At 36.7% G+C, this 16,566-nt stretch overlaps 1 protein-coding gene across 3 annotated transcripts in view; it reads left to right on the plus strand.

The window, feature by feature from the left end:
- The first annotated feature begins 257 nt into the window (after nt 1-257).
- kcnq1.1 (potassium voltage-gated channel, KQT-like subfamily, member 1.1) overlaps nt 258-16,566 on the plus strand; it is a 42,372-nt gene continuing 26,063 nt past the window's right edge. For all 3 annotated transcript variants that reach the window (XM_055208773.2, XM_073859214.1, XM_055208774.2), the window contains exons 1-6: nt 258-796; nt 7,811-7,901; nt 14,179-14,305; nt 14,444-14,522; nt 14,618-14,714; nt 16,386-16,526. In XM_055208773.2, coding sequence (XP_055064748.2) covers nt 495-796; nt 7,811-7,901; nt 14,179-14,305; nt 14,444-14,522; nt 14,618-14,714; nt 16,386-16,526 — 837 coding nt within the window. In that variant the 5' untranslated portion in view covers nt 258-494. The remainder of the gene's footprint in view (nt 797-7,810; nt 7,902-14,178; nt 14,306-14,443; nt 14,523-14,617; nt 14,715-16,385; nt 16,527-16,566) is intronic.

Consider the following 16,566-nt stretch of genomic DNA (forward strand, 5'->3'; position numbering starts at 1 on the left):
AAGTGGGATTCACAAGAACATTTTCAAAAACTTTATGCTTAAAGCATAACCTTTCTGAAAATGTTCTTGTAAATCCCACTCTCAATAAAATAGTATTTGTTTATTACTTGAATAAAATCATTTAAATTAACAACAACGTTGTTGTTGTTGTTGATATCTAGATATGTATTGTATCAGCTTTGTTGGCACATACTGTACGCCTCTTCCTGTAACGTCACTCTTGGGTTATTAATATTAATACGCGCTGTTTCATAGACACAGTCAAGTGCTGATAGTGATGATGGGCTCTTTCATCCGTTATACCTGTACTGACATGCCAGCTTACTTTACTATTAAAACTTCGGTCTAATATGCTGCGGATCACTTTCAAACACGACTGAAGCAATGCAAGTATTTTTTCATTTAAGCGCAGGAGCTGCAGAGGATAAAATCAATCTAAACCAAGTTGTCATCTGTTGCCATTTAAAATATTCTTGCACTTTTGAGGCACCAGTATGACCTCTCAAAATACAGCAACTGGAGCTTCATGGACTATTGGACCAGATGTGAACGAATCTCTGCATATACAGATGGACAGTGTAAGTAAGTTCGGCAAGAGCCCTTCAGCGGCTGCGGGCGGTGAGAGGCAGACGGCACCGACAGTCATCACTCAGCGCCGGGCGTCTCATTACCATCACCGCATGTCTGTGTACAGCACGAGCCGTCCAGTACTCACCAGAGCCTACTTTCAGGGACGCGTATATAACTTTTTGGAGAGACCATCGGGTTGGAAATGCTTTGTGTATCATTTCACAGTGTGAGTATGCTTACTGTGATTTGTTTTCCTCAGAGAGTGAAAATTAGATTTAGTGCTTGTGTTTCCAGAGCTTTGTTAGTTGGCGACGCAAGGGACGTGGGTTCGATCCTCAGGAAACACACATACTGATAAAATATCAAAATATATACCACTGTAAGTCTTTGGTTAAAAGCATCTAACAGAAGCATAAATGTAATGTAGTGGAGTGTTTTTAGTATTAAACTGTGTTTTGTTTATCCAAAAAGTGATAAGAACATTGCTCAATGTCACTTTTGCATGAAATAATTTGCTTTTCAGTGCAGCACTAAAGTATTAAAAAACAAAACGTCTATAAAATGAATTTTAACGTTAAACGTTTTCATGTAAACAGTCAGACATTTGTAATCTTTAAAAAAAACACATTGCATTAATAATGTATTAGTGACAGCTAAAGATGTGAATAATAGTGAATAATAAATGATCTAAAAGGGACCTATTCCACAGGGTCTAGTTGTTTTGCAATAGACTCCAAATGAAAGCACACACTCCTTTTCTGTATCTCTTGCAGAAGAGGAGGTGATAGCGGGCAGCTAAACTTGGCTGCAGGGGTGGCTCTCTTCAGCAGGGGCCAGTGTGTTTGGTAACCCTGTGACTCGGTGGTGTTGGGTAGAGATGTCAGAACAACGTGAGAGTGTGACAGTGTAGGGCTTTGCTAACAGCAAGTGCTGCACTGATAGTGATGTTTGGTTTTATTTATGTATTTATTTATTTACTTCCTATAAGAATGATGAATCACCTAAAGACTAGACATAATGTTTATTTTGTAATTAACTGGTTGTTTGTAATATAAAAGATGGACTTTATTCGATATGATTTACAGAGCACTCATATTCAGAATAGCCCTTATAGAGCAATGTGAAGCTAATTGCCTCGCTTAAGGGCGCATCTGGGCTCTCCAGACTCCTCGGTTCATAATTCATGCCCAACTATTGGCTTACCAGCCCAAGGCCTTCACCACTAGCCTAGCACTTACATGCTACAGTTTGCTACAGAGGAATTTTGAGGAGACTGTCCTGAATAGAAATATGCTTCTTTTAAATAAAAATCTAGGAGACGGGGCAGGTTAGTAGAGGATGTGTGTATCACTGCTTTAAAGGCTGTCAGTGAGCGGCGGTTATTGTGAAAGGGTGACCCCTGTTTGTGCAGATGATGCTAGTAAAACTAGTAATTTTTATTGTTATCTGTCTAGCAGTGTGATAGGTGGTCGTGAGAAATGTCTCTTACTATCATGCAAGGCCCTGACTGACCCCAGAGGTTGTCCAAAGACGTGTGGAGCAGAGATAAAACTACAGCAATGACAAGAACAGCTTTATTTACACTAATAATTAATTCATAATTATTTATGGTTTAGCTTTTGCATCATACTTGTGACACATGCAATGTAAGGCGAACTTCTTTCGGAAGTAAACGTCCTACAGTATACCCTACCTTAAAGAGCACCAATGGTCCAATTCACGATTTTAATTTCCTTTGGTGTGTAAATGTGTAGTACATGTTAACGATATGCAAAAGGTACATACCCTAAAGTAAACAATGACGCGAGTTATCGTTTCCAACGTAAATCTCTTTTCTTGGACTACAACAAACACAGGGATTGTAGGCAACAGTTTACTTCCTGGATTGGTGATGTAGAGAAAACCGACATTATCATAACTCCTCCCGCTTGGACTCACAGCCTGTAAATTAACTCCTGTTAGCATTGCATTGTGACCGAATCTTTTATACATGGTAATGAGCATCACATTTCCGGCTGATGTCAGAGGTATTCAGCCAATCACAGCATAAAGATTAGCTGGCCTATCAGGGACACAGCGCTTTTTAGATCGGTGAGTTTTGTACAAAATCTGTGCGTTTCAGGAAGAGAGTGACATTTGGAGCTACAAACACATTGTATAATACCAAATACACAAAATAACGCTGTTTTTAGCAATGAAATAGGTGCCATTTAAAATGGGAACTCATAATGTACATTTTAAAAATTAAGCTGTTTATACTCCCCATTAAAGCAAAACTGACAATTCTTATTTTTTAATGTAATATTGCAGTGTTTATTATAAACAATTTATTTGTGTAAGTCATTATTTTTTATTAATTTGCTCTCATAAGCTTCAATCAAAATCTGACAATGTACTCCCGTGGCGATTATTCTCTGATGACGTCAGCTAGCTAGACGGCTTGGGCGAAAGCATGCATTCACTTTAATCCGTTTTTATATGAATTCTTCCTGTGCATTATTACAACAACGCCTTGTAAAGCATGTACATAGTTGTTTATTTAAACTTGTATATTTTACTTTTTAAAGTTACTGTACATTCATCTTTATTACAGTATCAGATCAGCGGACAGAACGCAGCATATGTATTATTAATCACAAACATGCTCATTCTGAAATCTAAATAAATAATCATGCTTTAAGTACTGCATGTGCATGGAATAATATGCTGGGTTTGCAATTATGTTATGTTATACAGTACTGTTTTTGTTTGTACAGTAAAATGCCTTAACAATGTTAATGAAATGTATTTTTGAAAATGTTAAGATAAAATTTTTTAACCATGGTTACACTAACATTTGATTCAGCAATATAAAAACAACACCCAATTTTGATGCTGCTATTATAAAAACTAAAGCCATAGAATATAGGTCTTCTTTACTTTACAACTTATGAGAAATCACGTTGATGGTCATAAAACTTTATTTACACTAGTGTTGTCATGCAGGAGACACACTCATCTTAACGTTTTCTGTAAATCTCTTATCCTGCCCGATTAAAACATAAACATCAGAAGTAACAATTAATTTACACACACATATCCTTAAAATTTATCTTGTGTGACTGACACCGTAAATCAGGGATGGGCAACTTTGGTCCTGGAGGGCCGGTGTCCTGCAGAGTTTAGGTTCAACTTTCCTCAGCACACCTGCCTAAAAGTTTCTAGTATGCCGCCTAGTAAGACCTTAATTGGCTGCTTCGGGTGTGTTTAATTATGGTTGGAGCTAAACTCTGCAGGACACCGGCCCTCCAGAACCGAAGTTGCCCATCCCTGCTGTAAATCATTATTTTTATTGTAAGCCAATGACGGCCTCTTCCGGTTGGGCATACCAAGATGGCCGCTCGAACTCACTTCAAGCTGTTACGTTAAGCATTCTATGCGCAATCCAATCATTTATATAGATCAGTGTGCCAGCTCCATTTCTGAATGAAACGCCAACTTTTTATATCCAGTCAAAGCACAGTGGAAAATACAAGCCACGCCCACTATTTTACTCACCTGATATTCTTTCAAAAAGTCAATTGCGAAAATGTTTTTTCAGCGATGCCATTGAAGAACCCTTTTTGCTTCCTCAAAGAACCATTCAGTCGAAGGTTCTTTAAAGGGGGGCCGCGAGATGGTGCCAGGGGGGCCTCAGTTTTATGACATTTTATAAAATAAATTAATTTATCATGAATTCTGTGCAATTAAACCTAAAAAAGTAAGACTACTAATCAACAGCACTACTTCGTATCATTTAATATGTTTTGTTTAATTAAAAGTTGAGTTTTAAAACAGTTTCTTGTCATAAATTTTCTTTGGGGGGGCCGCGAAGGAATGCGCATACATAAGGGGGGCGCACGCTGAAAAAGTTTGAGAACCACTGCTTTAAAGAACCATTTATTTCATACCTTTTTACATTCCAAAGCCATTTTTTTGGAACTTTTTTACTATAAAAAACATAAACGTATAAAAAGGTTCTTTGGATGTTAAAGGTTCTTTATGGAATCATTTAACCAAAAATGGTTCTTTTATGGCATAGTGAAACATCTTTATATTTATGATTGTAGCTGTTTGAAAGACACTTAATTTTCTCTTAATCTGGAAAGACCCTTTGTTTTGTGTCCCCTTCCCGAAATGCCCTTCAAGGACACAAAAACACTGTTTGGAATTCGCAAATGTTTTGCCATTGACGTAGATCACTAGAAGGTAAACATACAAGTTGTTCTGCCTATAGCTTTATATTGGGAAGGCATATGCTGCTAAAATGTATTGAGTGCACAGTAAGTGGCTTTGTGAAAAGTGAAACATCTGCCTATTGTATAAAACATAATGTTGAGTATAAGTAGATTCAGACATGAAGGTTAAGTACTAAGAAATTTAAAGGTATATCCAGATACCTTAAAACTGATTAATTAACCTACTGTATATTCATGTAGCTCAGTTGGTAGTATTGCTTTAGCAAGGCAAAGGTCATAGGTTTGATTCCCATGAAACACACATACTGATTAAAAATGTATAGTTTAAATGCACTATATGTAGCTATATGTATGCACAAATGTAAATTCTGTTTAACTTTTGCATCAAAACACTATTCCTCCTTCCTCTGACTAAAGTGGTTAGTTAACATTTAATTGCTGTGAGTAGCACAGTCGTTCCCTTTGTTTACTATCCCAAACAAACCACTATGGGTTGGAAGATAAATTATTCTAGCCGCTAATCGGTGGGCTGAAGTGTAGCCGTGTCGTACAGTATAGCCTATGGCATGTTTATTGACATGTACCTCCTCTCACAGCCAGGTTCAAGGTCATTCAACAGTATTGATTACATAATAAGATAAGGTACTGTATTTGCCAACCAGCCATCTTACCCCAAGGTTATGTTAGTGTGTTTGTTTACGTCTCTGGCCCCTCCCACTGAATTTGTGATGACAGACAACAGCTGGGCTCTGTTTGTTGGCAGCAGCTGGTCTTCATACCTTTTGATGTTTCATTTTTATTGCTAATAAAGTCGAACTAATTAATTATTGAAATGACAGAACGGTTGAACATTGGTGCCATAAAAACACACGACTATGAATGAACTGACTAAAAGAAGAAGAAAAAGTACTTCATGTTTTGATGGTGGCGTGCATTAAAAATTAAGCTAAGAATAGAACTATGGAGATTATACAAATATTTAAATGTTAATGTTACAGTTACATTTTAAGTTTTATTACGTCACAATTAAACTAGATTGTTTCAAATCATCTCTTTAATTTTTATCTTTTTCTTATTTTCTGTGCCAAAAAAATAAAGAGTATTTTGCTTCTCTCCAGGAAACCATTATCAAGGTTCAAAGCATGTAAAGGAGAAATCATGTGCTTTGTAGAATTTGTCCCTGTCAAATAAATAACATAGTTGCGTGTGAACAAATACACTTATCTCTCTTCAAAAGAACACAACTTTATCTTTTGTCTTCACTGGTCTACTGAGCATACAAATGATGATCTGTGATGTGCTGAACCTTATACTTTATGCAACTTTTACCTTGTACACAACTGAACCAGTATTGTTTTCAATACAAATGAAATAGTGTAGTTTTTATACTTGCATTGAGGTTGATATGGACACACATACCAATTACAAAAGAACAACGTGATATATTAGGAGTTGGTACAATGGAAAACATCTTCTAACAGTTATTTTCCTTACAAATCTTCCTGTGTTATATAATATTTTTATCAAAGATAAAGTTAGTCAGGAACAGCTTGTACTGTATCTGTTTTATGATATTATGTATACTGTAAAAATATTATATCATATATTTATATCATGCTGTATAATATTTATCTGTGTTATAGAAACATTCATCTTCGCACTAGGTCCTCTACTCAACCTGTAAATATTTCTTGAACGATTTAAATTTTAAGATTTTTAAGATGTAAGATTTCTTACATTTTTAGGTTGAATTAACTTGAAATTACAATTAATTTTAACTTTCTTGACTTGTGAGGTGTTGCCAAAAATTAAGAATAATTTAACTTTATAAAAAAATTTAAATAACATAAAGGTGCAGTGTGTAATTTTTAGAAGGATCTCTTGTCAGAAATGCAAAATAATATACATATAATATACCTTGCATAATGAACCGTTATGCGTTTATTGCCTTAGCATGAGACGTTTTATCTACATACACAGAGGGTCCCCTTACATGGAAGCCGCCATTTTGTTCAGCCATGTTTCTACAGAAGCCCTTAATGGACAAACTTTTTACTAAGTTGTCTCCAACGATGACATGTTTGTCCATTGGCGGCTACCGTAGCTTCTCTATGCGTTTCAAAAGCAAGAGGTGAGCAGTGGACTTATCCGTTGGTTGCAATTTGCAACCTCACCACAAGATGCCGCCAAAATTTACACACTGCACCTTTAAGCAAATTTAATTTATTAATTTAAAGTTATTTATAAAGTTGTAAGTCATTTTAAGTTGATTAAACTTGTAAGTGCATAAATGTACAATGTAACAAATATTCCATTTACACCAAAAATAAAGGTGATTAAAAGGTACTTTACAGCGATGCCATAGAAGAACCATTTTTGGTTCCTCAAAGAACCATTTAATCAAATATTCTTTAAAAAACATTTCTTTTTCTTTTCTTCTTTATAATATAAAGCAGTGGTTCTCAAACTTTTTTGGCATGAGGCCCCCCTTATGTACGGTGCATCCCAAATGCCCGCCCACAAAGAAAACTTAGGACATAAAACATTCCAAAACTTAAAATTTGAAATAAAATAAAAAAACATATTAATGTGTGCAATGTAGTGCTGTTGGTTAATAGCCTTATTTTTCTGAGGTTTAATTAGACAGAATATTTGATAAATTAGTTTATTTTTAAAATGTGATTAAACTGGGGCCCCTCTGGCACCATCTCAGGGCCCCCCAGGGTACCACGGCCCCCAATTGTTTTAACCATTTTTTTGTTAATTTAACGCAACAGCTGAATTTGTCTCGTTTTGACCCAATGCTGGGTTGAAAATAACCATGTATTTGTTAGAGTTTCGTTCTTCAATTGCATCATATAACTTGTTTCATTGTCAAGAAAACATGTCAGATGCAGTTATATAAATATCAAAGATAATGTTAGACAGGTTTCATAGAAAAATTCATCTTTGCATCACTCTTCCAGACTTATATTTATATAGATGTTAAATGTAATATGACACATCATCTTTTCCTTTTGCAGATTTCTTATTGTGCTGTCTTGCCTGATCCTCAGTGTGCTGTCAACCATTGATGAATATCAAACACTGGCAAATAAAACACTCTTCTGGGTGGTGAGTTTCAGTGCTTTAAAGAAATGTATCATTTGTAAAATACTATTATACTCGAGTCAATCATTGTGCAGCATGTTGTTTGTAATGCAGATAGGTTAGCAGGATAATTGCACTCTCCAGCAGAGGGCATCATTACATCACTTTTCACGTTTACATGATTGGATAAAACACAGGAAGAATGACACTATTAGCATTTTCTGAACTAACCCTCTCAGCATAGCAACTGGCACCACAAAATCTATATAACACAAGCCAAATTCACCAGAAATGGCACTGGGTTGTCTCTAATGGCAGCAGGTATTGGCAGCAAATATTAATTCTGTCTTTGTTTATTTTGTTCAATAATCCCACAAGCAATTATGCAAACAATCAATTGCTTGAGGCTTCCTTGTTAGTGCATGACGCTTTGTTTGGATCAATATTCAGATTGCAATCTGTCTTGTAATTAATGTGCTTGCTGAAGCATTTTCTATTAACAGAGACTATTGTAAGTATGAACATGATCAATACAATGTTTAAGACAATAGCTTGCATGCGTTTTAAAGGTCCAGAACCTCAATGCCATATGTCAAGATTAGTCACCGTTCCCTACGCAATATCATGTCATACGCTTATGCAAGCCATAAACAAAGACAATGGGTTGGGGGATCAATTGTCTAAATTCGGCAGAAAAGGGGGAAAGGGAGGGATAGAGATTATAACGTGGTGACCGCATGTCAGAGGTCAATCGGGCCACCAGCTAATGGGATTAAACCTATGCGCAGTGTTCATTAAGCAGTGCCTCACATCACAAGTTAATTCCACAGACTTTAGGGCTAAAAAAGACCCTTTCGGATTAGCTGTCCAGTGTGGCTTGCTAAAGCAGGCCTGGGATTAACGGAGATTACAACAGATGTTGCCTATTGTGCGTAAGTCTGCCATCAAAAATCATATACGGTGCTATATCTGGCATGGGTGGATACTAATACAATACTAATACAGTAACATGAAGCAAAAGGATTTTCTCACAGGATGTGAAAACCATCCTTTTTGCTCTCAAATCACCATGTTAACCCCACCCCCTTCACACCCTATTTTAATGAGGCATTGCGTCTCACAGCTGTTCAGGCAAACAAAAGCAGGCCTGCTCCTTTTTACATATTTTGCTTGACGATCAAAGTTCTCGCCAAACCACGATTTAAAATTCTCAGTATGACAAAAAGATGTTTATTCTGCTTGGTTTGAATGAAGTTTTCACAATTCTGCTTATTTTGAGTAAGTGAATATGTAAATGAAGCTTAAGCTTATCAGGCAGATCTGGCTAAGTGCAGATTAATCATTACCTCAGATCAATTGTTCAACTCTTTTTCATGTGTCAGCCAGTAACAGTCTTGATATACCCTGTTAATCCATATTAACATGACATTGTTTCATCGTGAGCAGGAAGTGCTACTGCGCATTAGCACTACTTATTACCCCTGACACTTATTAACTGGCCCTATTCTATGGGATAAAGGATTAATGTGTATGTCACACTTTTGGGGTGAAGCCTCAGAGGTTGACCATTACCTGTGTAAGATGGGTAAGTGGTGGAAGTCACACAGGACGTTACACCGTGCCGATATCACGCGTCCTGAGAAATGCCACACCGGAGGGTTGTGATCTCACATGCTTCCTCCGTCACCACGAGGAAGCGTCATAGCTGTCGCCCGTCTTTCTCCATATGCTAAGTGTGATAACACATCATCAAGTTCTCTCTGTAGGTGTTGCTAAGACAGTAGTCACGCTACTAGGTGCAAACTCTGCTCTGAGCAATTATCATCTACAGATAAACAATCCCCTCTAATTGGACAGAACACAGATGTCTCTTTCTTTGTTCGGTATGAGGCTTGTGTTAACCGAGACCCCCCATGATTGGCTAATAAAACTGTAAAAAGACAAAAGGCTGTATAATGATGAAATGTTTCCTATTTGAAACCACCCTGAATGTGAAATGAGCGTTTATTGCTGTATTTTAGCCATTTGAGGGAACGTTTGACTCTGGGTGAAAGAGGTTTGTAAAAGCTTTGTGATTCTGGCAGCTAATAGAAGATAACACTCATTAGAGTGAAGATAACAACATTATCTAATTTAACTTTGCAAAAGATGGTCCTTTTCTGAAAAAGCATGCAATTAGCAATGAGGTGTGGTTTTTAGTGTGTTATGAGGTGAGAGGACTATCTGACCCCTGAAGTTTTGAAATATTCATTGCTAATGCCGGGGTTACTCGGGGTGTTAGGACAAATCACTTTAATCTCTGTCACGTTTTCACTGATAGTCATTCAGTCAGCATCACCTCCTCCATCCAGTAGCTAATGGCCTTCCTTTGAGTGTCTGTAAAATCCTGTCAAGAAATTCAGATAAGACTGTGTCCTCCCAATGTTCTACTGTGTAACTTTACAAAACGAGGAATTAGGACCTTATCAAATTCTAGCAAATTCCTTATAAATCTTTACAAGGTCACACCAATAATGTGTTTGCTCAGTGGCTTTCTCTTCACTGCTACTACATTGTTAGAAAGAATGGTCGAAATATGTACCAGTACCCTTTATAGAGACACTTCACTTAAAAATTTTTCAGCTGAGTTAAACATTTGATTTTTACCATTTTGGAATCTATTCAGACCATCTCTGGGTCTGGCGGTACCACTATTAGCATAGCTTAGCATAATCCATTGAATCTGATTAGACCATTAGCATTGCAAGAGTTTTGATATTTTTCCTATTTAAAACTTGACTCTTATGTAGTTATAGTCCCGAAAATAATCCCCTTGGTAACTTTCAATGGGTACTATTTTTTTTGGATGTATGCGCCAAAGAATAAGGAATATTAAAAATTGTATCCACCTTGATGTCATGTAAGCGTAATCATCAAAAAAATAATTTTAAAATCTAATTTTATTAGTTATTTCTAAATGTAAATTTTAATGCGTTTTTGTAATATTTGTCCAGAGATATGCTGAAAACAGCTCTGTTTTCTAAATAATCTTTGACAAATGATGTAAAAACGTATGTAAAAAAATAAAATTACACTAAACTAGATGATTATATTTTATTTCACATTTTTATGAATATATTTAAATTTTCATTAAAAAAAATCTAGTTACACCAACTGACACAGACCGGTTACACCACATTGACATTTTTGCAGTTATCCCCCAAATATTCTTTCAAAATGAAATAAAACCAGAAATTTTAGACTTGGTCCTCCAAAAAGAAAATGTATGCTAGTAATATGCTAATTTATTTTGAAATTTTAACCCTTTTACATTTAATTTAACTATATGGACACAAAATAATTAATTTCACGTCATTGACCCACCAATATGTATCTTTGAGGTACCATAATGTACCTCTGATATAAACTATTTAGGTCCAAAGCTGTACTGTTTAAAAGCGTAACATTCCAGTGACATATTTTGACAATTTTTTCTGACATTTTACTTTTTATTTTTTAACATGGTTTCTGGATGGAGGCATTTTGGTAACAGGACTGAAACTAACTGGACTGCGTTTTTAGCATAAATTTAGCAAATACATGAAATAAAGCTGCATTAAATATGTGCTAACTGCATAAATTCTAGTGATTTACCAATTTTTTTATTTAAGAATAAACATCAAATAAGTACTGTAGGTAACAGGACTGAACATTAAGATGACATTCACATCATATAATCATAAAATATACAGAAAACAAAATGAGAAAAATTACTTATGGCCCTCATAAGGTCCAGATGACGTAATTTAAATTATATTCCTAGATTTTCAGAGGGGGGAACGTGTTGGGTAACAGGACTGAGTGCATTTTATCTCAAATATTATTACTTTGTAATGAAAAAAATATTTAAAGCAAAGATGGGATATGGACCTACACAAAAATGCAAAAAAATTAAGATATCTGAAGAATTTTATGCTCTATATTTAAATTTAAAGTAGAGTTAGAAAGCAGGGGCAGAAAAAATATGTAGTTTTTCAGTGTTCTATGTAGTTTTTATTAATGTTTTACATTTTTATATTTGGTGTTAGATTAACATGCAGGACACTTTGCTTAATAATAAAATGTATTTTAGAGTTTTCTTGCATTTTTATACATATGGGGCTTTCCCGGAGGCTTATCCAAGTCCCACACTAAAATGCACGTTTGAGCTGCTTTTATATAAAAACACCAATATGTTCATTTTAACATATTTTGTTGACATTGTTTTGTCCTAAGATGCACACCTGTAGTTTTTGTAAGGTATGTTTGTTAAATGACCTAATGCCTAGTCCTGGATTAACCTAAACCCTTTCCGGGAAACCGCCCTATAATGTCCTGGGGACAGAAATGGCACCGATTTGGTGGAATGGCTCATATTACTTTAGGACTTCAACTGTTTGTATAAACTAAAGCATTAGAAGGTCAAATAATGCCATTCACCGAGCCTAATCATGTGGTTCATAGTAAATCCTTTTTATTAATATCTCATGTAATCTTAAGAGATTGATGACAAGGGTCAGCTGGCTCTTGCTGTTTCTACTGTGCACCCCATCCTCTGATCACCCTGCCGACTGCATGCCAACTGCCTTTTGGATGGGATATCCGATTACCATGGTAACTCAGAGAGTCCTTTGCGTCTTGTTTCCTCTGCCCCCAACCCCCCAAAAGCTGATCCCATGGCCTCTGTCGCCCACTGGCCGTCCACCCAGACCTTTCATATGACAGCTGGTCAGTGTGATCACAAGTCTAGATTTAATTAGAAACCAAGTAGCGTGGAGTGAACAAAATTGGTATGCCGAATCAGATATGCAACTAAAAGGTTAAAATGGCGGACGCAATCGTAATCCATGTAGCTGGTAGCAGCAGCTATCTGAATATTTATTTTACATTTCTATTGCCTTAATGCTAATGGATTGTTGTAGACCAGAGGTTCCCAAACGTTTTCATATTAGACAGGCAAAATCTTTTTTTATTCTATTTTTGGTAAAAGAGTGGTATATATTTATCCTAGTCATTGTAGAAATCAAAATGCAAAGTAAGATATGCTATCAAATCCTGTGTCATTGCTAGTCATTAATTGGACTAAACTATTTTTGGTAATTTACCAGAACAACCAAGTGACTTTTCGTGACCCACCTTATCCCACTATGTGACACAAGTGGGTCCACAATTTTAAAACTTCTGTTTTAGACAATGAGTGCTGGCACATCCAACTGCATCTCAAATTATACAGTGTTATAAAGGAAACTGGCCTACTTCTTAAGAGCAGCTTGTGGCCTGCACTTATTTGTATCCGGAGGTCTTTCTGATCAGCTGTGACCTCGGCCAAGTCACCTTTCTGACACTATGTGTCGACCTGCCTCGCCTTTCTCAGTCTTGGCTAACCCTCATGTTCCCTCAGGCAAGGGCTGTGCCGTGCCTATGATTTAAATTGATCATTTAGTGAGCTTTAGACCTGCTACCTTACCGGCTCTAAGCCAATAGCCATCCCAGGGCAGCTGACCAAGCTCCTTCTCAGCCCGATCCAGGTCTCCAGACAGAGGGCATCACAGCCAGCCTCATAACTCATACATGTCTGGTTCCTCACGGCTCTCAAAGGGCTTATGCTCAGCAGACTCTGAGCCCTCTTTTGTTTTCACTTCTTTAAGAAGCAGACGAGGGCAACTGCTGTTGTTGGCCATGACCATGAACCAACCATCCTGTGTTTCACATAACCCTGTGTCATGGCGGTGAAGTCTTAATATGCATCTGTTGAAACATCCCATGTGCACCAGTATTTCTCAGGTTACTCTGTAAATAAAATATGTGGTCCATTTTATTAGCAAACTGCATTCTGACCGGTGCATGACATATAATGCATTCAACTTTAATCTATTCTGCACAAACAGCTAATCGCATTACTTCAATGGATTCTTTGTTCAGAAAGCTGTCACTGTATATCTCAGTCACAAGATTGCAGAAGTGAGTTTCAATAGGTGCAGCAAACAATAAAGGATTTTGTTCTGGATATACTTCATAAATATTTGAAGAAAGCATTTTTATTCCTCAGGAGGAGTTTCTAGACAGCTAACTGAAAGCCACTTCCATTTTTCCCCTGATAAAGCTGTTAAAGCCATTCTCAAAACAGACAATTCACTACTCAAATAACTTATCTCTTTATACTTGCAATGTTGCAGTCTATTAGCTTTCTGTATCTTCAGCATGTTATAAACCTTCTATTACAGTATGTGTCAATATAACAATATTTTCTGATTATTTTCTACACCTCTCTTTCATACTACAGGAATTAGTGCTGGTAGTGTTCTTTGGTGTGGAGTATGTAGTGCGTCTGTGGTCAGCAGGATGTCGAAGTAAATATGTAGGAGTGCTGGGGAGGCTTCGCTTTGCACGAAAGCCCATCTCTGTTATTGGTGAGTGTGCAAAGTCATTTTGTTTTTTATCCAATTTGGTGATCCAATGCATGGATTTCCATTCGTAAGGCAATGTCGTTTTATCTTAGATGTCATTTTTTTGTAAGGTCGTTGTCAAATGTCCTTGTTCTCCTCTAGACTTGATTGTAGTGGTGGCCTCCATTATTGTATTGGCATTTGGCTCTAAAGGTCAGGTGTTTGCCACCTCTGCTGTCAGGTAAGGTTATTGATGACGCTTCAGATGCAACACAAGATTAATTCAAACTTTATTGTAACTTTCATCGCACTGAGGCCATAACATGTTTTTTACAGAGGAGTACGTTTCCTTCAAATCCTACGAATGCTGCATGTGGATCGACAGGGAGGAACATGGCGTTTGCTTGGATCAGTGGTGTTTATACATAGACAGGTTGGGAACCCTGTGAAGCATGATATATGAAATAATAGTTTTATTATATATATTCTAATTTTAAAAATGTTAATAAAATTGTAGACAAAATATTTTGTAAAAATTCTAGGAAAGACACTCACCTAAAGGATTATTAGGAACGCCTGTTCAATTTCTCATTAATGCATTTATCTAATCAACCAATCACATGGAAGTTGCTTCAATCTCATGAACTCCAAACTGAATGTCAGAATGGGAAAGAAAGTTGATTTAAGCAATTTTGAGCGTGGCATGGTTGTTGGTGCCAGACGGGCCAGTCTGAGTATTTCACAATCTGCTCAGTTACTGGGATTTTCACGCACAACCATTTCTAGGGTTTACAAAGAATGGTGTGAAAAACGAAAAACATCCATTTTGCGGCAGTCCTGTGGGCGAAAATCCCTTGTTGATGCTAGAGGTCAGAGGAGAATGGGCCGACTGATTCAAGCTGATAGAAGAGCAACTTTGACTGAAATTACCATTTGTTACAACCGAGGTATGCAAGCAAAGCATTTGTGAAGCCACAACACGCACAACCTTGAGGTGGATGGGCTACAACAGCAGAAGAACCCAGTAGATCTCAACCCAATAGAGCATCTTTGGGATGTGGTGGAATGGGAGCTTCGTGCCCGGGATGTGCATCCCACAAATCTCCATCAACTGCAAGATGCTGTCCAATCAATATGGGCCAACATTTCTAAAGAATGCTTTCAGCACCTTGTTGAATTAATGTCATGTAGAATTAAGGCAGTTCTCAAGGCGAAAGGGGGTCAAACACAGTATTAGTATGGTGTTCCTAATAATCCTTTAGGTGAGTGTATATAAAGAGCTCAGATGCAAAAGACGCTAAATGCCACCTCTGTCAAAAATGCGATGATGAGATTAACTGAATGCTCTCTGCACAGTTTATACGTTCATTAAATACTTTTGCTTTACTTTTGCCCAATCCCGGCCTAAGGCCATTCAGAAATACAGCTTTGGCAGAATCCATTAAACTTCACAATGATTTTTCAAGTTTTTTTTTACCAGGTTTAAGGCGGTTGAGTGAATACATTAGTATATCGACTGAATTTTAAAGCCTTTTACCTTTATTCAGAAAGGACAGTGAAGAGTGACTGCATTTTTGCATGTACTAAGAGGGTTTTGCAGCAAAAGATAGTCAAATTTGTTCAATAACGATGAAGTAAAGTGACATTTGTGAAAATGTACTGACTAATAAACTTTTTTATTGCCATTAAAGTGAAATTACTGAGCCTGATAAAAAAATGCTCATTTAGCTACCGTACAAGAAAACATGGCAGACGCACTTAGAGGGTTTTGCATCTGAGTTTTTCATATTTGTCATTCACATTTGGCATTTAAAAGATGATACAAATAAATATATAGTGAATTATAATAAAAACAAATAAATTATTAAATACATCAGTTATGTATTGATCCTTTTGGTAATGTAGAAGATCAGTTACCATAACACGTTTTAAAATCATGCCGTTAAACCGCTTTCATGTTCTATTAACAATTATGCAAAACCAGAAACCAATATGATGCTCCAACTATCATACAACATCAATAATACGAACATCAGCTTAAAATGGTTTTTAATAAAAAAGCATTGAAGTGCATTTATTTCACGAGTCTGTTTTTTGTCTCTAGGAATTGATCACAACACTCTATATTGGATTCCTGGGGCTCATCTTCTCGTCCTATTTTGTGTATCTGGCAGAAAAGGATGCAGTGGATGACAGTGGTATCACAGAGTTCAGCAGCTATGCTGATGCTCTGTGGTGGGGTGTGGTAGGTAGATACACACCCATACCTTGCACCTACACAATAG

The sequence above is a fragment of the Misgurnus anguillicaudatus genome, chromosome 21 (genome assembly GCF_027580225.2).
Source record: "Misgurnus anguillicaudatus chromosome 21, ASM2758022v2, whole genome shotgun sequence".
Taxonomy (NCBI): Eukaryota; Metazoa; Chordata; class Actinopteri; order Cypriniformes; family Cobitidae; genus Misgurnus; species Misgurnus anguillicaudatus.